At 40.4% G+C, this 23,316-nt stretch overlaps 1 protein-coding gene across 2 annotated transcripts in view; it reads left to right on the top strand.

Moving 5' to 3' along the window:
* ZNF608 (zinc finger protein 608) overlaps positions 1-23,316 on the top strand; it is a 115,766-nt gene that overhangs the window by 848 nt on the left and 91,602 nt on the right. The window contains exon 2 of one of the 2 annotated variants that reach the window (XM_011963729.1): positions 891-1,980. In XM_011963729.1, the coding sequence (XP_011819119.1) occupies positions 1,075-1,980 (906 nt within the window). In that variant the 5' untranslated portion in view covers positions 891-1,074. Of the gene's footprint in view, positions 1-890; positions 1,981-23,316 lie in introns of those variants that run through there. The other variant, XM_011963730.1, reaches the window with a different exon arrangement.

Genomic DNA, 23,316 nt, shown 5'->3' with positions numbered 1-23,316 from the left:
ATTTGCGGTCATTGAGGCCACCTTGGCGCAGATCACTTAAAGTGTATGTCTTAATCAGTTTTCCGTACAGTCAGTAGCACCATATTTAACAGAGTGAGCAATTCTGTGACCTAGGAATACGGTAGAATTGTTTAAATGTATTTTTTTTCCTCAAAAGGCAGATCTTTAACTTTTTATATAACACTGTCTTTTCTAGAGAGAAATGCTCTTAAAAGACATGTATATTAAAAAAAAAATCGTATAAGCTGTTGGGGAAAAGAGGATAGGAGGGAGGTATGTGTGTGTATTGGGGGCAGTTATTGGTTGTTTTTTCTGTTCCTTACTAGGAACAAAAACCAGATCACCCAGACAATTTGTAAAAAGAAGTACTGAAACCTAAAATTAGAAATAAGGAAATTTTAGCAACATTCTATTCTGAAAACTAGCCTCAGAACTTCCAGGGTCTGGTCTTCTAAATTGCAAGATCTAGGACATGTTTAGGGATGTTTAAAGCTGTGTTCTTCCTTCTTGTCTGAGTGTTCAGGCTGTGTTTCTGGGGTTGAGATATCACATGTGCCAGACAGAAATCCTAAAGTTTAAAAGAGAACACAAAAACCTTTCTGGACTTGAATCAGATCCTTAAGATAATTTAATGCTTTTAAAAAGGTGATTATCCTTGTGTTGTTGATAAAGGGATTTTCTTTTTAGCTACGGTAAGATGCTTACTGTCATAGGTTTATTTTTTGGGTTTGGTTATTTTCCTTTAAACATGATATTGGACTGTGGAGACAATACATGAGCCACCTTACTCTCCATCCTTCCCTGTCCCCTTTACTGATTCCCCAGTACTAATCGTTTTTTATTCTGGTAACACCCAGACAAGAAATATTCGACTTTTCCCCCCTTCACAGGAAAAGGTGGACCTGGACTGAGGGTGTAAAATCCCTGGACACATTCGTGAGGCAGGAAAAAGAAGAGGAAGATTAGAAGATTTTTTTTTTTCTTTGAGAGAAAGCCCAGCGGAGATAAACGAATGTCCCCTCATCTCCAAAGGAAAGTTCATCGGATTTTTATTCTAAAGAGCTCATCTTCAGGATGTCAGTGAACATTTCTACTGCAGGAAAAGGTGTGGATCCAAATACAGTTGATACTTATGACAGTGGCGATGATTGGGAAATCGGGGTTGGAAATTTAATAATTGATTTGGACGCTGATTTGGAGAAGGACAGACAGAAATTTGAGATGAATAATTCCACCAACACCACTAGTAGCAGCAACTCCAAGGATTGTGGAGGTCCGGCCTCCAGTGGGGCTGGTGCTACCGCAGCCTTAGCTGATGGCCTAAAATTTGCTTCTGTTCAGGCCTCTGCTCCCCAGGGGAATTCACACAAAGAGACCAGCAAATCAAAAGTGAAAAGGAGTAAAACTTCTAAGGATGCTAATAAATCTCTGCCTTCTGCTGCCTTGTATGGGATTCCCGAGATCAGCAGCACTGGCAAGAGGCAGGAAGTCCAAGGGCGCCCTGGAGAGGCAACTGGCATGAATTCAGCGCTGGGTCAAAGTGTGAGCAGCGGCGGCAGCGGCAACCCAAACAGCAATAGTACCAGCACCAGCACCTCTGCCGCCACCGCGGGGGCAGGCTCCTGTGGGAAAAGCAAAGAGGAGAAGCCAGGTAAAAGCCAGAGCAGCCGAGGCGCCAAGCGGGATAAGGATGCGGGGAAATCCAGGAAGGACAAGCACGACCTGCTTCAGGGCCACCAGAATGGCAGTGGCAGCCAGGCCCCTTCCGGGGGGCACCTCTATGGCTTTGGGGCCAAGAGCAATGGAGGTGGCGCGAGCCCCTTCCACTGCGGGGGCACTGGGAGTGGCAGCGTCGCCGCTGCAGGGGAAGTTAGCAAAAGTGCCCCGGATTCAGGGCTCATGGGAAACTCTATGTTGGTAAAGAAGGAAGAGGAGGAGGAGGAGAGCCACAGGCGAATCAAGAAACTGAAAACTGAGAAGGTAGGATAAAGTCGCCTTCCTAGATGTCCTACTCTTCTCTGTGTGCATTTGTGTGGGTGTGTGGGGCTGTGCCTCTGTGTGCCTTACACTTCTTTATGCTTTGTGGTTCTTTGTGAGATTACTATGATATGCATCCTTTATATTAAAATTCGATATGGGGGAGCCTACTTGGGTGCAGTGTTTGGCTCTTGCTTCTGCTGTCCTTGCTGCTATAGCTGCTGCTGCTAGTGATGCTAGTGTTTGGGTTCCCAGGTGGGAGGGCCTGAGTGTTCTAAATACCTTTCGCCCTGTAGATCGGTTCCTCACTAGTCAGCAGGTTGCTGACTTTTAATAGAAAACCTGCTCATGCACCCTCTTGACTCTTGTCCTGGTTTCTTCCTTAAGGGGAACAGGTTTCTATTTTATTTTATTCATCCTAGTATTGCTGGTAATGTGTCCCTAGGTGCAAGGTTCAAGTTCCCTCCCTGGAGAGGAATGTCGAGGATTCTAATTTACATTCTACCCTCATCCCCCCCCCTTTTTTTTTTCTTACTGTCTACAAAGTAGTACTGTGAAAGGATATCCTTGAATGAGTTCTTGTTATTGGTCCTGAATTAAACCCCAAGCTTGATGTGTTGGGCCGCTGGTTTCATAACTGCAGAAAAACTCCATGGTTGTGGTGTTTGTTAGCACTCTACTCTTGTTCCCTTACCCAGTTCCAGTTCTTAGCTAGACATTTAAGAGTGTTATCACTTGGATACCTAGCTTGACTGGGGAGCTGCACAGCAACTAAGAAGAATAAAGCAGACTTGCTGGACCGATACTCGTGAAATGTGAAAACGTAGCCAAAGGGGATGCAGACGGTTGAGTGAATTGGAATATAGAATTATGTGCTGCATTTGAACGGTGTGGATGGTTGATTTAGACCATTTGGACCCTTCCTCCCATCTTTGTACAAGTCTATAGTTAGACACTGCCTTGGAAGAACTGCCCGCCCGGACACCCACCCCATGTTTTGCTGCTTAGTCATAGACCACATTGACTAATGTTTGGGAACAGAAGGTGTTCTGTCCACTAGGCAAGTTTGGAAGGACTTAGGGGTGTGTGTGTGATATTTCTATGAAATAAGTCTTCATATTAATTCTACAGGTTGTGCCTTGCAGAAGCAAGATTTCTGTCATGTGGGTTGTGGCATGGTTGTTTGGGAACATGCTTATTAAATAATTTTGATTTTTTTTTTTTTTTTTTGCTGTAGTTGGCGATTGGGATTGTAAGTGGTGATAATATATCTTTGGAGAATTATTTCTGTGTAAAATGGTTCACTGCTCCTTAAACTTTTATATTCTTGTTTTTGTGTTCAGGATTTAAGTTGGAGTATAGGAGTAAAGTTTTGATTTTTAAAAGTTGATAGAGGCACATTAAGGTGTAGATAATGCCAAATTTGCAAAAAGCCTCCGAACACTTATAAATTCATACCCTCTTGGTAAGATACATTGATGAATATAAATGAGTTTTTTAAAATTCCAGGTTTTGATTCTTATGTTTAAATGTGTAGTTTCACATTATTTCTGCTAAAAGACGTTCTGAAATCTTCTTATTACTTAGTACAGTAGGGCATTTACTTTTGTTGCCAATAGTCTTCAAATTGCAGTTCTAATCTGCTTTAACTATCTAGATGAATTGCCCTAATCCAGTGCTCACAATGGCTGTGGTTAAGGAGTCAGAGCCATTTGATTGGATTCACTGGCTGCTTGGAATGTGGGAGGTACTGCCCTTTTGCATTCCCCTTAGCCTTTTAATCTTCCAGCCAAATGTTCACATTCAACAATTTTGTTTAGCTGGCAATCGGAACATTTCAGTATCTCAAAGGCTGCTGTCATGGCAACTGAGATTAGAGCGTGGTGTCGTTTCTCCAGTTTTTGTGTTCTTTTCACTTTCCAGTCACAGAGGAAACTGGGTGAAGAATGGAAGAATTAAATTATTCATATACATGCAACTCACCTTCAGTTACAGCAGTATAAATGTGATAAATATGAATTACATAAATGAAGAGTAAGCAAGTCATGATGGATCTGGGGTGGGGGCGGAAGAAAGCACATTGCAATTTAGATTCACTTCTGGTCCTGTACCAGAGGAAGCCGTGCCACCAATCTTAGCCACTGGAGTTGGCACAGGGGCCCCTCAGAGGCTTGGATCCAGGGGGTTGGATCCTGTAGTGTTGGCCATTCTCTGTCAAGTTGGGCGTTGGCTCAGGATCTCAAACATGATTCCTTAAGGCTTTCCTCCCCACCCCCACCTCATCCTGAGAACGACTTCTCTTAAGAATGCTTTCATCCTTGGCACTCAGAAATGGCACTCCCTTGTATGAATGCCACACAGGAAAGTAACTCTAATTCCACTAACTAGTGGTTGCATCAAATTAGGCATCCATTTAGAAAATGCTTCCTACTGATGTGAGAATACCTATTCAGGAAGTAAAGATTTAGTAGGACAAGAAGCTTCACCTGAAAAAATATTTCAACACTGAGGTTTTTTTGACATTTTATATAACGTTTTAATTTCCTTCAGCCTTGCTTGATTATCTGGGTTTGTGAAGAGTAAGTGCCTGGAGAGTGAAGATTATTAATTTTCAGCAATCAGATGTGGCTTGTGAGGGGCCACGTGTGAAAACCAAAGGGGAGTGTGTGTGTGTGCATATATATATATTCTTTTTCTGGTTGGAAGGTTCACAGGAGATTCATAAGACTTGCTGTCACCGGTTACTTTTTACAGCATGCTTAAATGTCTATTTTTGGTCTGTTTATTCTGTTTCTTCACTACACAAAGTCATGTAAAACATGATGAATTGGACCTTATGAAACCTAATTAAATCAATGAGTGTTCTACTCCTTTATGTGGAAACCACAAGTATGTTGTAAAAGTCGCCACTCCCTTAATACGTGAACAAAATCAAAACATGCCATAATTCGAAGATGTTTGAGCTATATTTCTGTAGCCCATTTTGTGGTTAAGCCACCAGTGACATGTCTGAATAAGTAGATTTGACGGGTTGACTTTGGTTGTTAAAACCTGCCTCGCCACCTTCCCCTCCTTTCTTGTGAAGCAAAATAGCCTTGTATTGAAGCTCTTCTTTATGTATCCTCCTAGCCATCTCACAGTTTTGACTTCTCAGATAGGGAGGCATTCAGCTGGGCTTTATAAATAAACAGTTTATATACAAAGTTGATGGATTTATTTGATTTCTAGAAAATTCAAAAATATATACAAAAACTCAAAAATCCTAAAAGTGGCTGATACTTAAACAGAAGTGAAAGGCACAGGAGGTCATTTAGTTGTGTCTCAATACCTATTCAGGGAAGAGAATTATTTCTGTAATATCATATTGCTTTCATTAAGATGGCCCTGGTCATAAAGGTGGTGTCTACAAATGGACCTGTCCATAAAGGATATCATTCATTTTATTTTATTCTTTTGTGGAGGCCTTTTTATACTTCACTAGGGAATTCTGGCACATTTTCTATGTGAGTGTGAGCAGTTTAAGAACATATTTTGATTAATGAGTTTTGTGGACGTTATGCTTTTTTTTTTTTTTTCAAATACAGTGTCCCATATGAATTCTGCCTAGAGTTTAGTGTATCTACAGTGAAATCAAAGGGCAGAAAGGTCACTTGCTTTAATTAAAGAACAGAGTCCATTGTTGTTGGACAGCTGTTTTGAAAGCTACATAAGGGATTTAGCTGTTAAAAACGTTGGTAACTAAGGGTAGCTTCCAATCAGCATTGATCTAGCTCCTTACTTTTCTATAGCTCTCCTCACAGGGTGACAGGGCTTTTTGAGGTAGGGAGGGGCTGCCCTTTCCCCAAGAACGCTTGGAACTTAGGTATTTTTGTGATCAGACCCATCACTGAATTCTGACTTTGGTGTGTGAAATCCTTTTGCTTTGCTGGAGAGAGAAGGAATATGCATAACTGATCAAGATTGTCCTATAGGAGATAAATAATGTCTTGCAACTTTTAATAAGTTTGCAAATAGTCTGTAAAAAACGGTGGGGGGAGGGATTGATAGTCCAAATGTCATGAGGTTAAGAATGCTCTTCAAGTGAAATTGCTTGGCTGCAAGATGGTTTTAATTAGACTGTTATAAAGACTTATTTTTCCTAAGCAGCATTTTATAGTTAGTAAATGAAATGTATGCCGAAAGTGCTAAGCAGAAATCTCCCTAACCACAGAGGTGTTCAATAACCAGATTCAAACAACATGGAAAGTACCATCTGTTCTTGGTTTTCAGCATGAAAAAGAGGGATAGAATGGCTGAGATTTGCTCCAAGTTTGACAGTGTCTGTGTGCGCGCATGTATTTTTTTTAATTTAAAAAAGTTCACCTGGTACTTCATAGAAACTTGAAATTGCAGTAATATGAGCAACACTGTGAAAACACATGTTCCTACATTTATTTTAACCAGTTCCACTTTTATTTAAAAGATTTCCAGAAGCCCAGCCATTGAACACTTTATAATGGTTATACAGTTCCTGCAGGCAATCACAATGAGCGGTCAGCTTTCCCAAAGATCTGACTATTTAGTCGGTACCTGAATTATTCTGTCAATTTTCCCCCTGGAGGCAAGGAGGGGAAAAGGCTCTCACGCCAACTCTGGTCAGCGTTTATCAGTTAATCTAATTGTGTGTGATATTGCTGTGGACTGGTGTTTAGGATACATAGACCTTGCTCTTGTTCAGAGCTGTAATCTAGGATTGTTGATAATGAGGAAAATATCCTTTTAAGGAAGGATAACTTTTGAGTCCTTGACTTTTAGACACTAAGAATCTTGGTTCTGGGTCTAGTTAGAGCCCTGGGTAAAACATTATCCGGCCTTTGTTTGAGGTCTTTTATTGAAGCTAATGACTGGGCTTGTGCCTCCCTGAGATAAATGACATTATCTCTGAGTGGCCTGACAGGAAACAGACATGTTAATGGTGAAGCTGCGGGGAGGATCTGCTTGGGTTCTGACAAAAGAGTCGAGAAAGGGACCCCTGGTTGTGGTCATTAACACATAATGCATTCTTGCTCTTCCTAAGAGGCCCTTGATAATTGGAAAGCTATTTTAGCCAAAAGCACTTAAATCATAAATCTACTACTCCTAGTTCTTTGCATTCTTAAAAGTAGCAAAGTAATGTGTTTTTTGTTAACAAGTGTGTGATCTTGTTTTTTAACTTGGTGACAGTTCTAGGCTGCCTGGGTAATGACGTGTGGGGGAGCTGCACATTGAATTGTTTTTATCAGCTGAGATCCTTCTTTGTCTTTCAGCATTGCTCAGCCATCCCTCTACTTTAATAAAGTGAAAAAGTGGGTACAGAGCTGAAAATAAGTCATTTTTATGCTTGAAGATGTCTTGTGGGAGGGGCATAAAATCTGTTTCATAAGATTTTGTGCAATGATTTGAATGTGATGAAATCTGACTTTTGGAGTGTATGTTTTCAAAAGTCATGAGTATAATTGAGTTTCAGTGCAGTTTAAACTCTCTTCTTGAACGAAGATAATTGCCATGTTGAACACACTCTAGAGGTGTAGAAGAGGTGGCAGGATCATGTTATTCTATTCTCTAATGTTAAGCACTGGAAGTTTTTCATAGTAACTTCTGCAGCGCAACATAGTTTTGATTGCCAGCACTCTGAACTTGCCAGCAATCTGAACATCAAGGGTTTTGCTTGAATACAAAATAGTTTATTCCTAAATTACTTGTATTACATTCCTGTGTCATATGGAAGTCAGAACTAAGGAAATACTGGGCTCTCCTTGTTAGCAACATCTTAGGGAAAATAACCCTTCTTCACTAGGATTCTTGTTGATAAATGATCGTAATACTCTCCTCTCTTAATGTAGTCATTGAAGATTAAAGGGTTGGAGAACAGGCGAGCTCCTTGCCTCAGTGATGACTTAGGTTGTCATTAGAGAGTAAGTAATATGTGTATGATATTGGTGCCCTGTAACTGGTATTTCATAGGTGTGTGTATATAAATGTTGTAACTGCATATACAGATGTTGGATTGGGAGTATTCAGTTAGTATGAGCTTTATTCTCTAAAAAATGTTCACTGTTGGTTTTACGTTCAACTCTGCTGCAGAGTATATGGACCTCTCCCTCTGTGTCTAATTCTTTCTCCCAACTGCAGTTTCACTAGTGACTACTTGCTCCCTGTCTTAAGTTCTTTTTAATTTAAGCTCAAGGTTTTGGCAATCGGAACAAAGCCTTTGCAACTGAATGAAAGGTTGTTAAACTATTCATAGTTGATTGACCAGCAGTTGGGCTGTTTGTAATGTTATTTTGAGAGCTCAAAGGATATGCAAGAGGGTGAGACTTGGCACTTTGCTCCTAAAGCTGAATTTTGCATATTTGCTAAATTTTGCTTAGAAATACCTTTGGGAATGTAGTAGAAAAGATGATGGGTTTTGCCTTAAGAACTGAAATGATCACAAAGCACATACTTATATTTTGCTAGGTCAGTAGGCCTTGAACCACAGGGATCCCATCTGGTATTCAGAAGGCTTTTCCCCCTAGTGAAACTAAATGAAAACTTAAAGGTATAATATATACCTTTTTATGTAATATATATAATTGTAATAGAGAACACAAAGGAAAGGGTGTTTCGGTTAGAACAAATAGGTTTGAAATGATGAACAAATACTTCTGTGGGTTTTTCAAAGCCACTTTCTCTTCTTTCTCATCTCCACCCCCCGACCTAGTTTGATTATTATTCACTGTGACTATTCCAGCCCAACCACTGAGCTTTCTGCCTCCAGGGAATCCTCATTGTCAGCTAGCACCTTAAGAAAAATGTGTCTATAGGGACATTTAGGCATATTCCAATAATGCCACATGAATGTAGCTTTTACAGTTTAAAAAGCAAGTAAAAATACATTGATTATATTTTGTGTTGTACATAATGATTTCAGAAAGCAGATATTTAGGTTGTGGAATTGGCTTATTATGTTAACCAGAGAGCAGATGGCATGGTGCCACAGACGAATAATTTTACTTAAAGGGACTTTTAAGGTTTTGATGTGTTTTCTTTTCCTCTTATTTCCCTGATGGCTTCTTTTTATTGAAGGGTAACTTAAGGAGACCTGGTAGCAATTTTACTGCCTTCCCCTGACAGTTTGAAATAATAGCTTGGTCTTTGGTTGCACTGATCTTCTACCAGTCAACTCGATTCTGGTTTTTGTCATGTGGCAGAGAAGTTTTAAAAAAGTGTTTGTAGTATGTTTTAAGAAGTGGACTCTTTTATATGCCTCAATTAGCAACAGACGACAAAGTTCCAATTGGTCACACTTTCATAAACTCCTGGAAGTCACTGTTTGTCCTTTTGATTAAAGAAAACTCCTGATTTAGTTTCTTAGGAAAGCACATCTGGCCCTCTGGCCGCTTTCGGTACACCTTTTTGTCCTTCGCATTAGTCACTGAAGGTTCAAAGGTTGTGTCTAAGTTGTTCCTAGTTAGGTTAGAAAATTTTCTCCACGCTGGAGGAAATGTACTTTTTTAAAAAAAATTTTTTAAAACTACACTCATCATGTGTTTGAATTCAGCTGGCATAAAAGTACCTTTTGTTTTTGTGCCTAGATTTTACAGTTTTATCCATTCTTCACCTCAAACATCACCAGGATGAGTTGGAAAGCATCTTCTAACTTTTTTTTCCAAAGTGTGCATAGCCAGACCAGATTACTTCTGGATTTCCTGTCACTTCCTTGACTGATTTTATGGATGGCTCATGTTATAAACAACAAAAATGTTTGAACTGGAAGGGTTGAAGCCTTGGGTTTTCATTCTTCATGGAGAACTGTTTATTTGTGTGTGGTTCACCACAGTACATGGATAATACTATCAAATCTGTGCTTTATTATAGGCTTATGACTAGCACAGCAGCACTTTAGTTATGTGTTCCCGAGCTTTAGTTATTTGCCAGTTCTTTTGTGATGGAAATGAAATTAGAGCTGAATCTTTGCAGCGAAGGGGAAAATAGGCACAACAAATAGAAACTATCCCTTGAGCCAGTTAAGAAGTAAGCAGTGGTGATTAAACATCTTTTTTTTCATAATAATTGAAACACAGAGGAAGCTACTTCCATTTAGCTTCTGTGAAGATGCGTGGAAGATGAGCTCAACACTTTGAGAAGTGGAGGCTGCAACTAGATTTTACCCCCTTATATCGTTTGACATCTTCAGTAATTGAAAAGCGATTCGTATTCCCAAATCTTTAAACTTCTCTGAAGGTGTAATTTGAGTTAAGTAATATTGTTTGTTTCTGCTCCCAAAAGGGAGGAACATGATGTTAAAACAGAGCAATTGAGCCTCTCCGCATCCAACTCCATTTGGTCAATTGTCTCCATTTACATTCCTTGCCCAAATCTTTCAACAGCCTTTCCCATGATGCCGCGGCAGATGCCAGATACTGAAGTAGAAAGCGAGCAGCTGTTTCCAAACATTACTCCATTGCTGTATTATCCTCCACAATCTGCTTTCTTTTGCTCTTCCCTTCCCCCATTCTTAAGATAAAGAAGCCTTCTCTCCCTTTGACTTTTGCATCCTCCAGTTTATCAGTGTGCAGGTTTTCTATCTTATCATTCGCACTTCAGCAGGTCCGTTTATTGTTTTCGCTATGGGAGCAGATGGAGGGCCCTGGGCTCTTGGGGGCGTGGCCGCTGGCACCTCGGGCCCGGGGCTGCGCGCTCCCGACGGGGCGGCGGGGGCGTGCAGCCGGGGACGCGCCCTTCTTCCCGCCGGGGACCCGTTTATGGCCCTGAGCGCTGTAAATCTGTCAGCTCTTCACGACGCCTTCACCTCTTTCTTCATTTGCTCCAGCTTCTAGTTTGACAACGTTCCCCTGAGGCAGAATTCTAATCTGCTTCCAATTAGTTGCAAAATGTGACTGAAATTTCCACATTATGACTGCTGTTTTACTTGCACGCACACATCTAGAAACAAATTAATGCTCTTGAATATTTATTTTTTGAGCCCTTGGATTTACTTTAAGAGGAAGAGTTTCCAACTGTTTGGAATGACTTCCAGGGTTTGCATTTTTTCCCGAAAGCCGAATATACTGGGTACATTAAAACAAAACAAAGCAACTATGTTGCCCCCCATCGCTTAATAAGCCTTTTCCATCTTTTCAAGATTTCCCAAAATGTATTGCATATGTTTAAGTAATGCAAATAAATTTTGTAGTATTTCTAAAATAAACAAAACAAGGATGTTTGGCTAAAGAAGGGTCCCTATGCAGTGTTTTAATAAAAGAGAAATATACACACACATTTCCTTCTAAATATAGCTTAAGTATACTTTGGCCAAAACACAAAGACTTTTGTTCCACACTTTTAAATTCTTTCATTCAATATTCAAAAGCTGTAAACCCAAATAAACGAATTGGGTGATTAATTGGCTTGGCACAAATCTAACGGCAGCATTAAAGAAGTTACTGTGGGCATTAATGTGTACCCAAGTTTTTGTGTAGGTCTCTGGAGCACACCCTCCCTCAGCGAGGAGCTGGGGCGGTTGTGCTGAGATCAGTATAGTATGTGGGTTCCTGTGACTTTGGTCTTCCCGCGCCCTCCTTACGCCAATGTTAGGAGAATGGACCTAGCTCTGGGGTGGTTCTGTTTAGAGGGTGATCATCACCCATCACCCCAACTCCATTTCCTCTCTTTCAGTGATTTTTTTTTTTTTTAAACAAAGATGTTGTTCCCCCTGTATATGTAAATATTAGAGTTGTTTAAATCTTGGTTGCTGAGAATGTCAAGTTAAGACAACCATTTTATTACTTGCCTGAAAGACTGCTTTCTCAAGTACTGGAGAATTTTAGTACCAAGGCAGTGGATCTCTGGATTAGTATTTGCGAAAAGGTGCTACTCTTAATGTAAACAGCGAAATTTACTGGTGCATTTTATAGTAGAATTTCGTCCTCAAGCATCTTGGCAGATTGATATCAACAGTAATAATGGGCTTTAAAGAGGTGTGAAGGATTTTATTGATGGTAAAGTGGTTATGTTGATCGCATCACTGTGTATTAGTTTCTGAGTAACAACTGTGCATGTAAATGGTCGCATGAGTTTTTTTAAACATCTTTATCATATACAGTCATAAAAGCCTATACTGATTGATTTCTAATGCTCTTTTATGTGCCACTTTCAATCTCTAATCAGGAGGTGGAGAATTTATTTCATTTTGTTTCCACAAAACCTATTCAAAATTATTTCTTAGATATATAGAGTATACATTATTTAAATGATTTTCTAAAAGCTTATTTTTAGATATGCCAGAATTCCACAAAAGAAGTTGGAGTGCTCTTTGTGTTGCTTCCTTTCTTCTTACTCAATGACTAGTAGTAGAAAAAAACAGCCAGATTGAAATCCTTAAAAATTTAAAATGTTGGGCCTTCAGAGTGCAGAGACCTCCTGGGTTAAAAAAGGAAAAAAATAGTGGCCCCGTAGTGAAATGCTCACAATAGCAATGATTGTGGTAGCCCCTCAAGTCCTGGGGTTCACTAATTACCCTTTAATGAGGTCAGTCTGCTCCGGCTTTTTCCCTACCTTGGGAGGAAAAGCACACAAGACAGTTGGAGTTCAAGTGGATCTTGCTGTATTTGCAACTTAGCATAACTGCTTTGAAAGCCCCCAGGGTGCTTAATTGGGGCCTGGGCATTTTTGTTTGCGGGGAGACTATACACAGCTCCTCATTGTGCGTGTAGAAGCCACTGTGCATCTTGGAAGCATTACATGCTTTTGTTGATGGTGCATAGTTTTATAAACTCCAAATGAGCTTATTGCTTTCTAACCATTGGGAGAGCTAAATAATGGAAGACCCTAGAAGACTTTGGGTTGGGCAGCGGCCAAAGGAGGGGGGGGGGAAGGTTGGGGGAAGAGAAAGAGAGAGACAATGAATGGTTTAATTGTAGAGCAAACCATTTGTTTGCAGATTAAGATTTACTCCGTCGCCAAATCCTATGGATGAGGTGAAAGAATGAGGCCATAAGGGACAGAAATTGAATGCCCAATGTTGTGTTTTGTGATCATGCTCAGCTGTTTTTACCCTTTTTTTTTCACAAAGAAGGCAAAAGAAGAATGAATTGTTTAATGGAGACAACTGCCCGGCCAAGTGCATTTTTTAAGCTGTACAGAGGCAGGGAAGAAGCGGGAGGTGGCGGGAGGCAGGTTATTTCTGTGCTCCCTGGTCAGGAAGCAAAAATCTTAAGGTTCTTTTAGCTGAGAGAGGGGCTAGAAAACTTGGTGAATCTTCCTGTTTGCTCACTTAGGGAGGAATGGTGGTAGTGGAGGTAGGGAGTAAAAAGTAGAAGAAAGGTGTGTGGGAAAGAGGGTAGTTGTGGTAGAGCTTTTGTTGCAAGGGCCCTAGACAAGGCATTCTCTTGAATAATTGGGACCGTTTATAGAAATTCCCCACGATTTCATTAGTTAGCCCTGTTTCTGAATAGAAAGGGACTCTCCAGCAACAGCAGTGAAGTGGTACAGCAGTTTTGGAGGGGGAAAAGCAGTTGCCTGGCAGCCTGAATGTCATTCTTTTTTTTTTTTCTTTTAACAAACAAAAAAACCCTTTTCCTAAGGACTGGATGACCAGAAATCATGGCATTTGTCCATGTTGTAGTTGCAGTTTGTCCTTCTAATCTTCTTGTGAATAAATAGGTTTCTGGAAAGATCTAGCATTGTTTTCTAGAAGTATCATTCTAAACACTCCCCGACTCACTGGTTTTATTTTTACTTTAATCTTGAGAGTGAAACCCTTTATCTTAATCTGCTCTTTTGTATATAAATTGTCTCTTTTTGATAACTCAGGATGCATGCCATGAAAAAGCCCCTTTCTTCTGTAACATTAAAATCATTTGTTTATTGATGCATATTTGATACATTGAACTTTTAAATATCTTATTTGCCTTAAAGTGATCTTGTTTTGTTTTTCTCCTAGCTTTAAGTTCTGGTATTATTATTTTGGTATCCTTTTGAAATGGCATGATTTTTGAGTCCAAGTAATGGCTGATAGCTTTATTATATAGATCTGTTTCTTCTGAGGGGCGGTGAACAAGAGAAGGATTGTAGGAATTGGGGAGCAAAGAGAGTGTAAAAAATTAGGTCTAAGTAGTTTCAGTCTTGTCAAACTGCTACTCACTTTTTAATGTGCGATTGCTCATTCCTGATTCTTTCCTGTTAATATTTTCCATATTAGTGAAGAAAGAGACTGGATTTTACTTCTGTTAATGTCTAAAACTCCAAACTCTTTTTTCTTTTTTGAGACAGAGTCTCGCTCTGTCACCCAGACTGGAGTGCAGTGGCACGATCTCGCCTCACTGCAACCTCTGCCTCCCAGGTTCAAGCGATTCTCCTGCCTCAACCTCCCCAGTAGCTGGGATTACAGACACCCACCACCACGCCTGGCTAATTTTTGTATTTTTAGTTAAGACGGGGTTTCACCATGTTGCCCATGGCTGCTCTCGAACTCCTGGCCTCAGGTAGTCTGCCCGCCTCAGCCTCCGAAAGTGCCGCGATTACAGGCGTGGGCCACCACACCTGGCCTAAAACTCCAAACTTTTAAGTATCATGTAACTTGGCTGGGCCTATAACTCCAGCTACTCAGGAAGCTGAAACAGGAGAATTGCTTGAACCCGGGAGGTGGAGGTTGCAGTGAGCTGACACTGAGCCACTGCACTCCAGCCTGGGCGACAGAGCGAGACTCCGTCTCAAAAAAACCCAAAAATCAAAAAACTTAACACTGCCGTAGTCACTAAGCAGACCAAATTTGTGTAAACACATTTTTAAAAAGTTATTAAAAAAAAAAATCATGTCTTACCAGTGGGAAAACCTGCAGATGCTCACCTGCCTGTGGTTTCTTTGCTTGTTTGAATGTTAACATGTGCTCAGTCCAGGTTTACTTAGCAAACCAAAACAAAAGTGCAAAGATAAACATGGCTTCTCTTAATATTTGTGACAGCCTAGAGGCTTTGCAATCTTGAAATTGCTCTATGGTTTTAATCCTTCCTGGAAAGAAAGCTTTTTATCAAATTGTCAGTGCCTCCACTGTATGATGCTTCTGAGGATTTAAAAAACACCACCCCGTAATACGCAATTTATTTCAGTAACTTTAATATGTGCTTACATGTAGCATAAAGAATGGAGAGTAAGTGCTGAGCTTTCATCCCCTCAAAATTTAATATTAACAAGAGTTCTTGTCTCTTGCTTCTCCTTTCTAACCTGTTCTGTATACTACAGATGTGGATCCTTTTTGTTGCCCATATACAATGTGAAAGGAAAAATGCCAACCCTAAGACACTCTGAAAATGATTTCTATAAACCTGTTTACACCAAAGTCTAATACTCTCTATCTTAGCTCATATTAAAGGCTTAAAGTCTCCTTTGAAACACTAGCATTTGCATCCGTAAGCCTGCTATAAATTCCTGTACATTATTTCCTTGTAAAAACCAGTCTTTCCCATTTACCTGGAGTCAGTACATCTGCGAGAGTTACTTCCAGCAGATAATCCTGTCTAGTTTTAGATTGATAGAAATTCTGTAATATCTATAGTTTTATACCGGTGATTGGATGACAACACGAAATCACTTGCCCTTGTTGGATTTCGGTTCTGTAAGTATATTGGATCTTAAACATGTTAAATTTTCCTTTTTTGATACTTACAGTAAACTCTGAAGAGGGTCAAAGGCTTTTACACTTGAAAAATCTAGAAAATGCCCTATGTATTCAAATCACATTTTTGCCAGTGTTTAACACGTAAACACTGATCTCTTCAAATCACTTGTGCATTTGGTGAGCAGCTTGCCAGCACACACCAGGAGTAGGAGGAAGTTAAATGGTTGTGAAAAAATAGGCACTGTTTTATCTTTTGTCTGTAAAATAAATTCTGAAAGCTTTTTGAATAATTTTACTTTGGACTTGTTGTTACTTTGGGATCTAAGGAATAATACTAATTGTACAAATCTGTGCAGTGAGGTGTAGTTGCTTCCATGTTATTTGAGCCTGAATGTGCGTGCATAATTGGAGAGATTATTGGAGAGAGAGTGTTTTGCTGTGGTAGATGTGGTTTAAATCCTAGCACTGAGCATAGCATTTACTTTCTCAGCTTACCCACAAAATCTGTGACTAATTTAGTGAATGTGAAGATTTTTGTCCAGATGGTTAGGTTTAATTGTAAAAACTGGAAAGATATCAAAGTACCCTTTGGGGGAGTGCGGGAAAGAAGTAAACAACAAAAAAGAAATAAAAGTAACCACAGATCACTAAATATAGCATATATGTATATTTTATATTTATAAACACACATAGACATATATACTTAAACATATACACATATAGAAGTACGGTATTTACAGTCAAGGAACAGCTTAAAGAATTTGTTGTAACAGCCTGAACCAATACAACCTACAAGAGGAGTAATTTTTAATGTTTAAGGATTTACTATGTTCTGTTCTTAAGTGTTTCCTAAATGTGAGTGTTTAGCCTCTCTTGGGCTCAGAATAGGTTTCTCCTCCAGTGTGTTAAGATACCACTTTCCTGCCACTGGCTATCCTTGGTTTAGGGGCATTGTTAGGTAGCTCACCAAACATTAGGGCAAATGCCCCTCTCACTCAGGACTTCCATTGGCTTGTCTTCTTCTCTGGGATGTTCTCAGAGGGCTGGGCCAGCCTGTTCTTCCCAAACTGCAGCTGTGAAGCTCAAAGAGAGAGTAAGCTTGTGAAAGGGACAGTGAGATGGTGATTAGTGTGCTGTGTCAGGATGAGCCTTCTTTTAAAACAGCACCCATTTCTTCTTCACACTTCTTGCACTTGATGGCCATTCCAGAATGAGAACAGTAATCAGAACTGATGCTTTTGAAGCGACTCAGGACCTCCTCCTTCTGGTTGCTTCCTGTGCAGATGAGAGCTCAAAGGACAGAAATTGGTCTCCCTCCCCTTTTGTAGAGTTAGAATACTGCTGACCTAAATCTTGGGCCCATAAATTAGCTTTGAAGTTGGTGGGCTAATAGGGTTCTATAGTGAATTTTATTTGTGTTACCTGGAATTATAAGAAGAGAAAGGAGAGTGATGGGTCATGGGGTTTAGGAAATAGCAGGACAGAAGGTGAGGCTATGGGGCTGTTGATAAAGTCGGCATTGTTTGAGTGGGTGGGGTTTATGGTACTATAGTCTACAATGCAAGCAACATGGATATATTTCTTGCACTAGAGTGGAAATATGCCCAAGTATTTATAAATCAACATAATTGAATAATATTCAGGAAGTATAGATAAATGAGCTACATGTATATGTATTATATATCAATTGCTGTCATATTTGATTACTGAGTCCTCAGCATTTAAACATGGCTAAGGAACGAGTTTGAGGTTGTCTTGCATGGTAAGGAAGATAAGCAGAAGGCCAGCCATGTTGGGATAGTGATTTTCAGATTATGAAACATCTGTGTAAGATAGGCCAAGAGAAGGTGCTTCCTGTGGAGGAGTGAGTACTGTACATGTCTGTGAGGCTGTTATTATTGCCAGTAGCATGGGAGAGCTAGATAAACAAAAGGTCAGCCACTGCAAAGCAGAGGTGATCTTTGCTTTGATCCCCTTGGCTAAGTTCCTTCTGAAAATATCTTTCTGATATGTTCCTATCCACCTAAAGCCTGTTTTTTTCTCCATTTATTAAGAGCTTTGCCCTCCACTACCAACCTACTGAATGACCCTTAAGGTGATTTTAAGATAGCACCTTTATCCCATCGTGAGTCGACTTTTCAAGACCAAGGTATGGAATTCAAAGGTAGGGACTGGTCTGATAGGAGGAGAGGCATAAGAGCTTTCCTGGTGTCTTATGTCTCAAAAATCACACCTTTGAGCAGTCATCTCTTCTGCCTATTTGTAAAGCTGTGTTTGGAGAGAACCTCCTTTACAGATGTTTCTTAAGATACTTGGGGCCGGGTGCAGTGGCTCACCCCTATAATCCCAGCACTTTGGGAGGCCCAGGCGGGCAGATCACCTGAGGTTGGGAGTTCGAGACCAGCCTGACCAACATGGAGAAACTGTCCCTGCTAACAATACAAAATTAGTTGGGCATGCTGGCACATGCCTGTCTGTAATCCTCACTACTCGGGAGGCTGAGGCAAGAGAATCGTTTTAATCCAGGAGATGGAGATTGTGGTGAGCTGAGATGGTGCCATTGCACTCTAGCCTGTGCAACAAGAGCAAACCTCCATCTAAAAAAAAAAAAAAAGATACTTGGAGCTGGCAACAAGATATAACTGATGAGGTTGAAGCTGTACCTGATGTGTGTGTGTGTGTGTGGTTTTTTTTTTTTTTTGCGGGGTGGTCTGATTTTTTTTAAGGGACTTTTATAACCAAGAAGTGAAGTTCAATAAGGACCTAATAAGAAAATGAGATCCTGAGGATTGAGGATTGATACTATCTTGAGAGTAGTGTAAATGTTATATAGTTATTTTTTCCATATTTGTTAATATATTTTTACATATACATTCATTTCTAGAATTTCTGCATATTTCTAACATACCCAGTGAAATTGATTTGAGAAATAGAAATCATAGAAGTAGTGTGCGTAAACTGACAAAGAGACTGTGAGGGCAGCTATACAAGGTCAAGGCCACTGGAATCCCAAGGACACAAGTCGGAAAGACTGGATGTGATAAACTCAATATAGCTTGTATGAGCAGTGATACTTCTTGTTTCCTCTGAAGCCTTGACTTGGGGAGAGGAGAGGGTTTTAGGGTTGACAGAGCACAGGGTTGTGAAATTTTTCTATTGAAAATCCTGGCACATTTAGAACACAGTGGAGAAGAAATTTACTGGAGGAGATTGGCCTACTTGTAGCAAAACTCTGTTGCTTGTCACTGTAAGACCTTTGGTGCTAGGAACTATAGGTAAAGGGATGAAGTTGAAGTGCGGGATCTCACTGTGATTTTGAAGCTCTGTTACAGGGTAGAGACCTGTGTTAAGTACAAGCTTGAGATGGGAGAGAAAGAGCGGATTCAGCAACTGATGCTGAATTGAGAGAGGATCTAAAGCCTGGAATCCCAAATGATTCGATGTTTGCACTTTTTTTTCTAGAGGTGCTTCCTAGTCTGTTTCTTGACTGACTGCACATGCTGTTAAATCCACTCAGGTAACACACATGCAATGTGTTGGGTGCACAGACCATGTCCAGATTGGACTGGGAGTTGGGCAGAGGCCAGGTCATGCAGGGCCTTGTAGGCCATGGTAAGGAATTTGGATTTTAGCTTAAATGTGATGAGAAACCATTTCAGAATTTTGAGCATGGGAGTGACTTTTTTTGTTTTTTAAAAGCAAATCTTACTGTTGACTGTTGTGTGGAGAACTGAATGCAGAGAGGCAAGAAGAGGATAAGGGAAATCAGTTACAGGACTCTTTCAGTGGTCCTGTTAAGAGAGGCTTCTTTGGTGTAGGCATGGAAGTAGTGGCAAGAAGTGGTCACATCGTCTTGAGATAATGAGGATATGGATATATGTGGAGTGGTGAAAGAATGAGAATTAAGGAAAATACCTGGATTTTGGAGGTGGATGGAATCAAGAGTTGTGACTCATATTTGATGTATCCTGTGGCTGCCGAGTGATTATGGTCCGTCCACAGGAAGGCCAGGGTTGTAGACACCTATGGGCAAATAGGTGGGCTTTAAAGTTATTGGGCTGGAAGAGGTCACCTCTACAGTTAGTATCGATGGAAAAGGCTAGGGCCCAGTGGTGGGCTATGGAGCAGTAGGAGCCAGCGCCGTGCCCATTGAAGGGGAAGAAAACCCAGCCAGTCTGGTGTTTCTGGAAAGCAGTTGAAGAAATTGTAGCAAGGAAGGTGTGATCAGCTGTGTCAACTGCTGCCAAGAAGTCAGGTTAAAATGAGACTCAGAATTGATTCTTGGTGACATTAGCACAAATGGCTTCTGGGGTAAAGGGTAGTGATGGGGAAATAAAAAGTCTGATTAGAATGCTTGGATTTTTTGTGGGAGGTGAGAAAAAGCAGTACACTATTAATATAGCACCCTTTTCTGTAAGAGGCAAAGAGATCAGGGAGTATCTATCACTTTTTTAAAAGTGGAGAACTGTCACAGCCTGTTTGTATGCTGATGGCAATGATGAGAGAGGGATGGAGAAGAGCTGTCCATACTAGAGAGAGAGGAGACGGTGTCCTGGAATAGGGTGCATCCATGGGTCTCTGGAGCTAGCACAGTCCGCCATTATAACAGGAGAAAGTCAGAGAATACGTACAGATTTAGGGGTGGTACAGTACTAGAGCATTTTCATTTTATCACTGTGCAGAGTATTGTTGCTGTGTTAAGGGATTAAAAAAATACACAAGTCATAGACAGCAGTTAAATATCCATTTCCTTGCCTCCTCCTACAGTTTAGAAGCTTCGGCCACTTTGTGTTCTGACAGCAAAAATAATTAGAATGGGGGAGGTGTAAAAGCAGGTCTCAATCTGTGCTTTCATGTGTTCATTCATTCGTTCCATTATTCATTCCTTACTTTGTTTACCCAGCAAAAATACCTAGTAAAAATATTGCCTCAGCAAAATTTTTTTTGAATGTCTATTATATGCCTAGCACAGTCTGGGTCCTGGAGGTACAGTAGTGAAGAAACCAAGACTCTGCTTTCATGAAGCTTATATTCAAATTTATTCCAGACAAACAAATATATTTTGGTTGGCGTTACGTGCTCTAAGGGAGAATCAAGCAGGAGAATGTGGTAGAGAGAGACGGTGTAAAATAAGAATTTTATTTGTTTATGTTCGAGTAGGGACCTGAGTACAGTTAGGAGCCATTTGGCCCCCTTGTGGAGGGAACTTTTTAGACTCAGGGCTTATGTACCATAATCCCCCAGGGGTGGGGGAGAGGGAGAGTGTATTTGGTGTGTTTGAGGAGACACCAGAGTGACTGAAGCTGGATAAGGGAGAGAGGAGAGTTCCAGAAGATGAAATCTAAGATGGAGCTTGAGGCCAGGCTCCAGAGAGCCTTCCAGAACCAAGTAAGACTTAGAAAGGTGGGAGGGACTGGGGGGCTTTGAGCAGAGGAGGGACAGGCTGTGACTTAAGTTCTAAAAGTATCTCAGTGTGTGGGAACTGATCCTAAGCTTAACCTCTGACTTTTGATTTCATTCTCATTTCTCAGTGATTAGGAGAGATGATGTTACCTCGTGTGAATTATATCAACTGATTTAACATGCAAGATCGTAAATACTGAGTCCTTTTTCAGAAAGTGGACAAAATGGTAACTTTCTCTGAAGACATTAATTGAAAGAGTATTACTTTCCCCAGAGAATGTTTTCCAGGTGTCTCTGGTTGTGTACACACACACACACATGCACACACACGTGCTATTGAATTAATATAGTTGCTGTTTACTAAAGTTACAAATAACAAAAAATTGGAAATGACGAGGTAATAATATAAATAGAAATGTCAGTCTTTTGTTTTTTTTTCTTGCACTCCTTGCATACTCCCTGGGTTTGAACATGGTTCCTACTTAGGAGACTGGCCTAGAGCCCCGAGAAATTAGTTGTATTTATTACTTTTTGACTATTTTTTTTTAAATTAAAAAAGCAGGTCAGAAATTGGTAAAAGTTCAAACTATACTAAAATGTTATATAATGAAAAGTAGGTTTTACTTCCCCCTTATGCCCTCCAGCCTGTTCCCTAGAGCCAATTATTTTGAACAGTTTTGTATGTCCTCGAAATAGTCCCCATATGTTCAAGAATATATATTTATATTTTTGTCCCCTTATACAAATCACAGCCTTTTAAAGAAACTGATCTGCACCTTTAAAATGCTCCTTTGAACATCTTTGCACATGTGTGTTTCAAAATTTAATTGCCCCCCAACTTGATCGCATCCATTTGCATTCCCAGCAACTGTGGAACATGAATTGCCTGTAATTTCTACAATTTAACACTGTGAGTTATAATTTTCTGGCTTTAATCTGTGCTAATCTGATAGTAATCTATTATTTTAATTTGCATTTTTCATGTGTACAAGCCATTGTATTTATTTTCCTAAATACTGATAACTTATAACCTTTGATTAATTTTCTAGTGAGCTGTTGGCCATGTCTTACTGACTTTTAAGTATTTCAGTTTATAATTATTAAATATACAATTTTTTCGTGTGTTTTGCAAATTTTTTTACGTGCTTTGCAAATATTATTTCCCATCTCTTCATTTGTCGTTTGATTCTGTTTATGCTGTTCCTCCCCCTACCCCGTGCGAATATCTTAACCTGTATAGTCAGATTGATTGATTGAGTCAGCGTCTCACTCCATCACCCAGGCTGGAGTGCAGTGGCACGATCTCTGGTCATTGCAACCTCTGCCTCCTGGGTTCAAGTGATTCTCCTGCCTCAGCCTCTCGAGTGGCTGGAATTACAGGTGCCCACCCCCACGACCGGCTGATTTTTGTACTTTTAGTAGAGATGAGGTTTCACAATGTTGGCCGGGCAGGGCCCGAACTCCTGGCCTCAGGTGATCTGCTCACCTCGGCCTCCCAAAGTGCTGGGATTACAGGTGTGAACCACTGTGCCCAGCCAAAAATTTTTATTTCTTAACCTTGGAATAGCAAATGTCTCCCTAAACCAGTACAAAACCCCTTAGCCATAAAAGGCAATGAATTATAAATCTGACTATAAGGCAGGGCCCGGTGGCTCACGCCTGTAATCCCAATACTTTGGGAGGCCGAGGCGAGTGAATCACCTGAGGCCAGCAATGTGAAACCAGCCTGGCCAACATGGGGAAACCTTGTAGCTGGGAGTGGTGTCGCGTGCCTATAATCCCACCTATTTGAGAGGCTGAGAAACGAGAATCGCTTGAACTGGGGAGGCAGAGGCTGCAGTGAGCCAAGATCGTGCCACTGCACTCCAGCCTGGGCAACACAGAAAGACCTTGTCTCTTAAGTCTCCTACTGCTTTTATGGTAGCTGAGCTATTTTTATGGTCTTTAACTACAATTTATGATACACACCTTCTTGGTTTTGGGGGTCGTATTTCTACTTAAATAATTTTTGATCCAGTATACAGAATTGTTGAACTCGTAATATAAATATTATTTCTTAATCATAGCTGTGCATCTGAATTACCCGGAGTGCTTAATTGTTTTCGTTTCCACAAATATCCAGTCTCAGGTCTCCTAACCACTATTCTGATTTTCCAGCTCTAAAGGTTGGCTCCTTTGTGTGCATTTAGCAAATGCTTCAGATCACTTATTTGAAGGTATTTTCTCCAACCTGCAACCCCACTTCCCCGTCCTTTCTCAAAGGGCAGATGTTAGGAATGGTTATTAGAATTGTGTGTGTATGTGTGTGTGTGTGTGTG

This window comes from Colobus angolensis, unplaced genomic scaffold (assembly GCF_000951035.1).
Source record: "Colobus angolensis palliatus isolate OR3802 unplaced genomic scaffold, Cang.pa_1.0 Scaffold62, whole genome shotgun sequence".
Taxonomy (NCBI): Eukaryota; Metazoa; Chordata; class Mammalia; order Primates; family Cercopithecidae; genus Colobus; species Colobus angolensis.
Note: the sequence above shows the minus strand (reverse complement) of the source record. Positions and strands in the feature narration are given on the sequence as shown.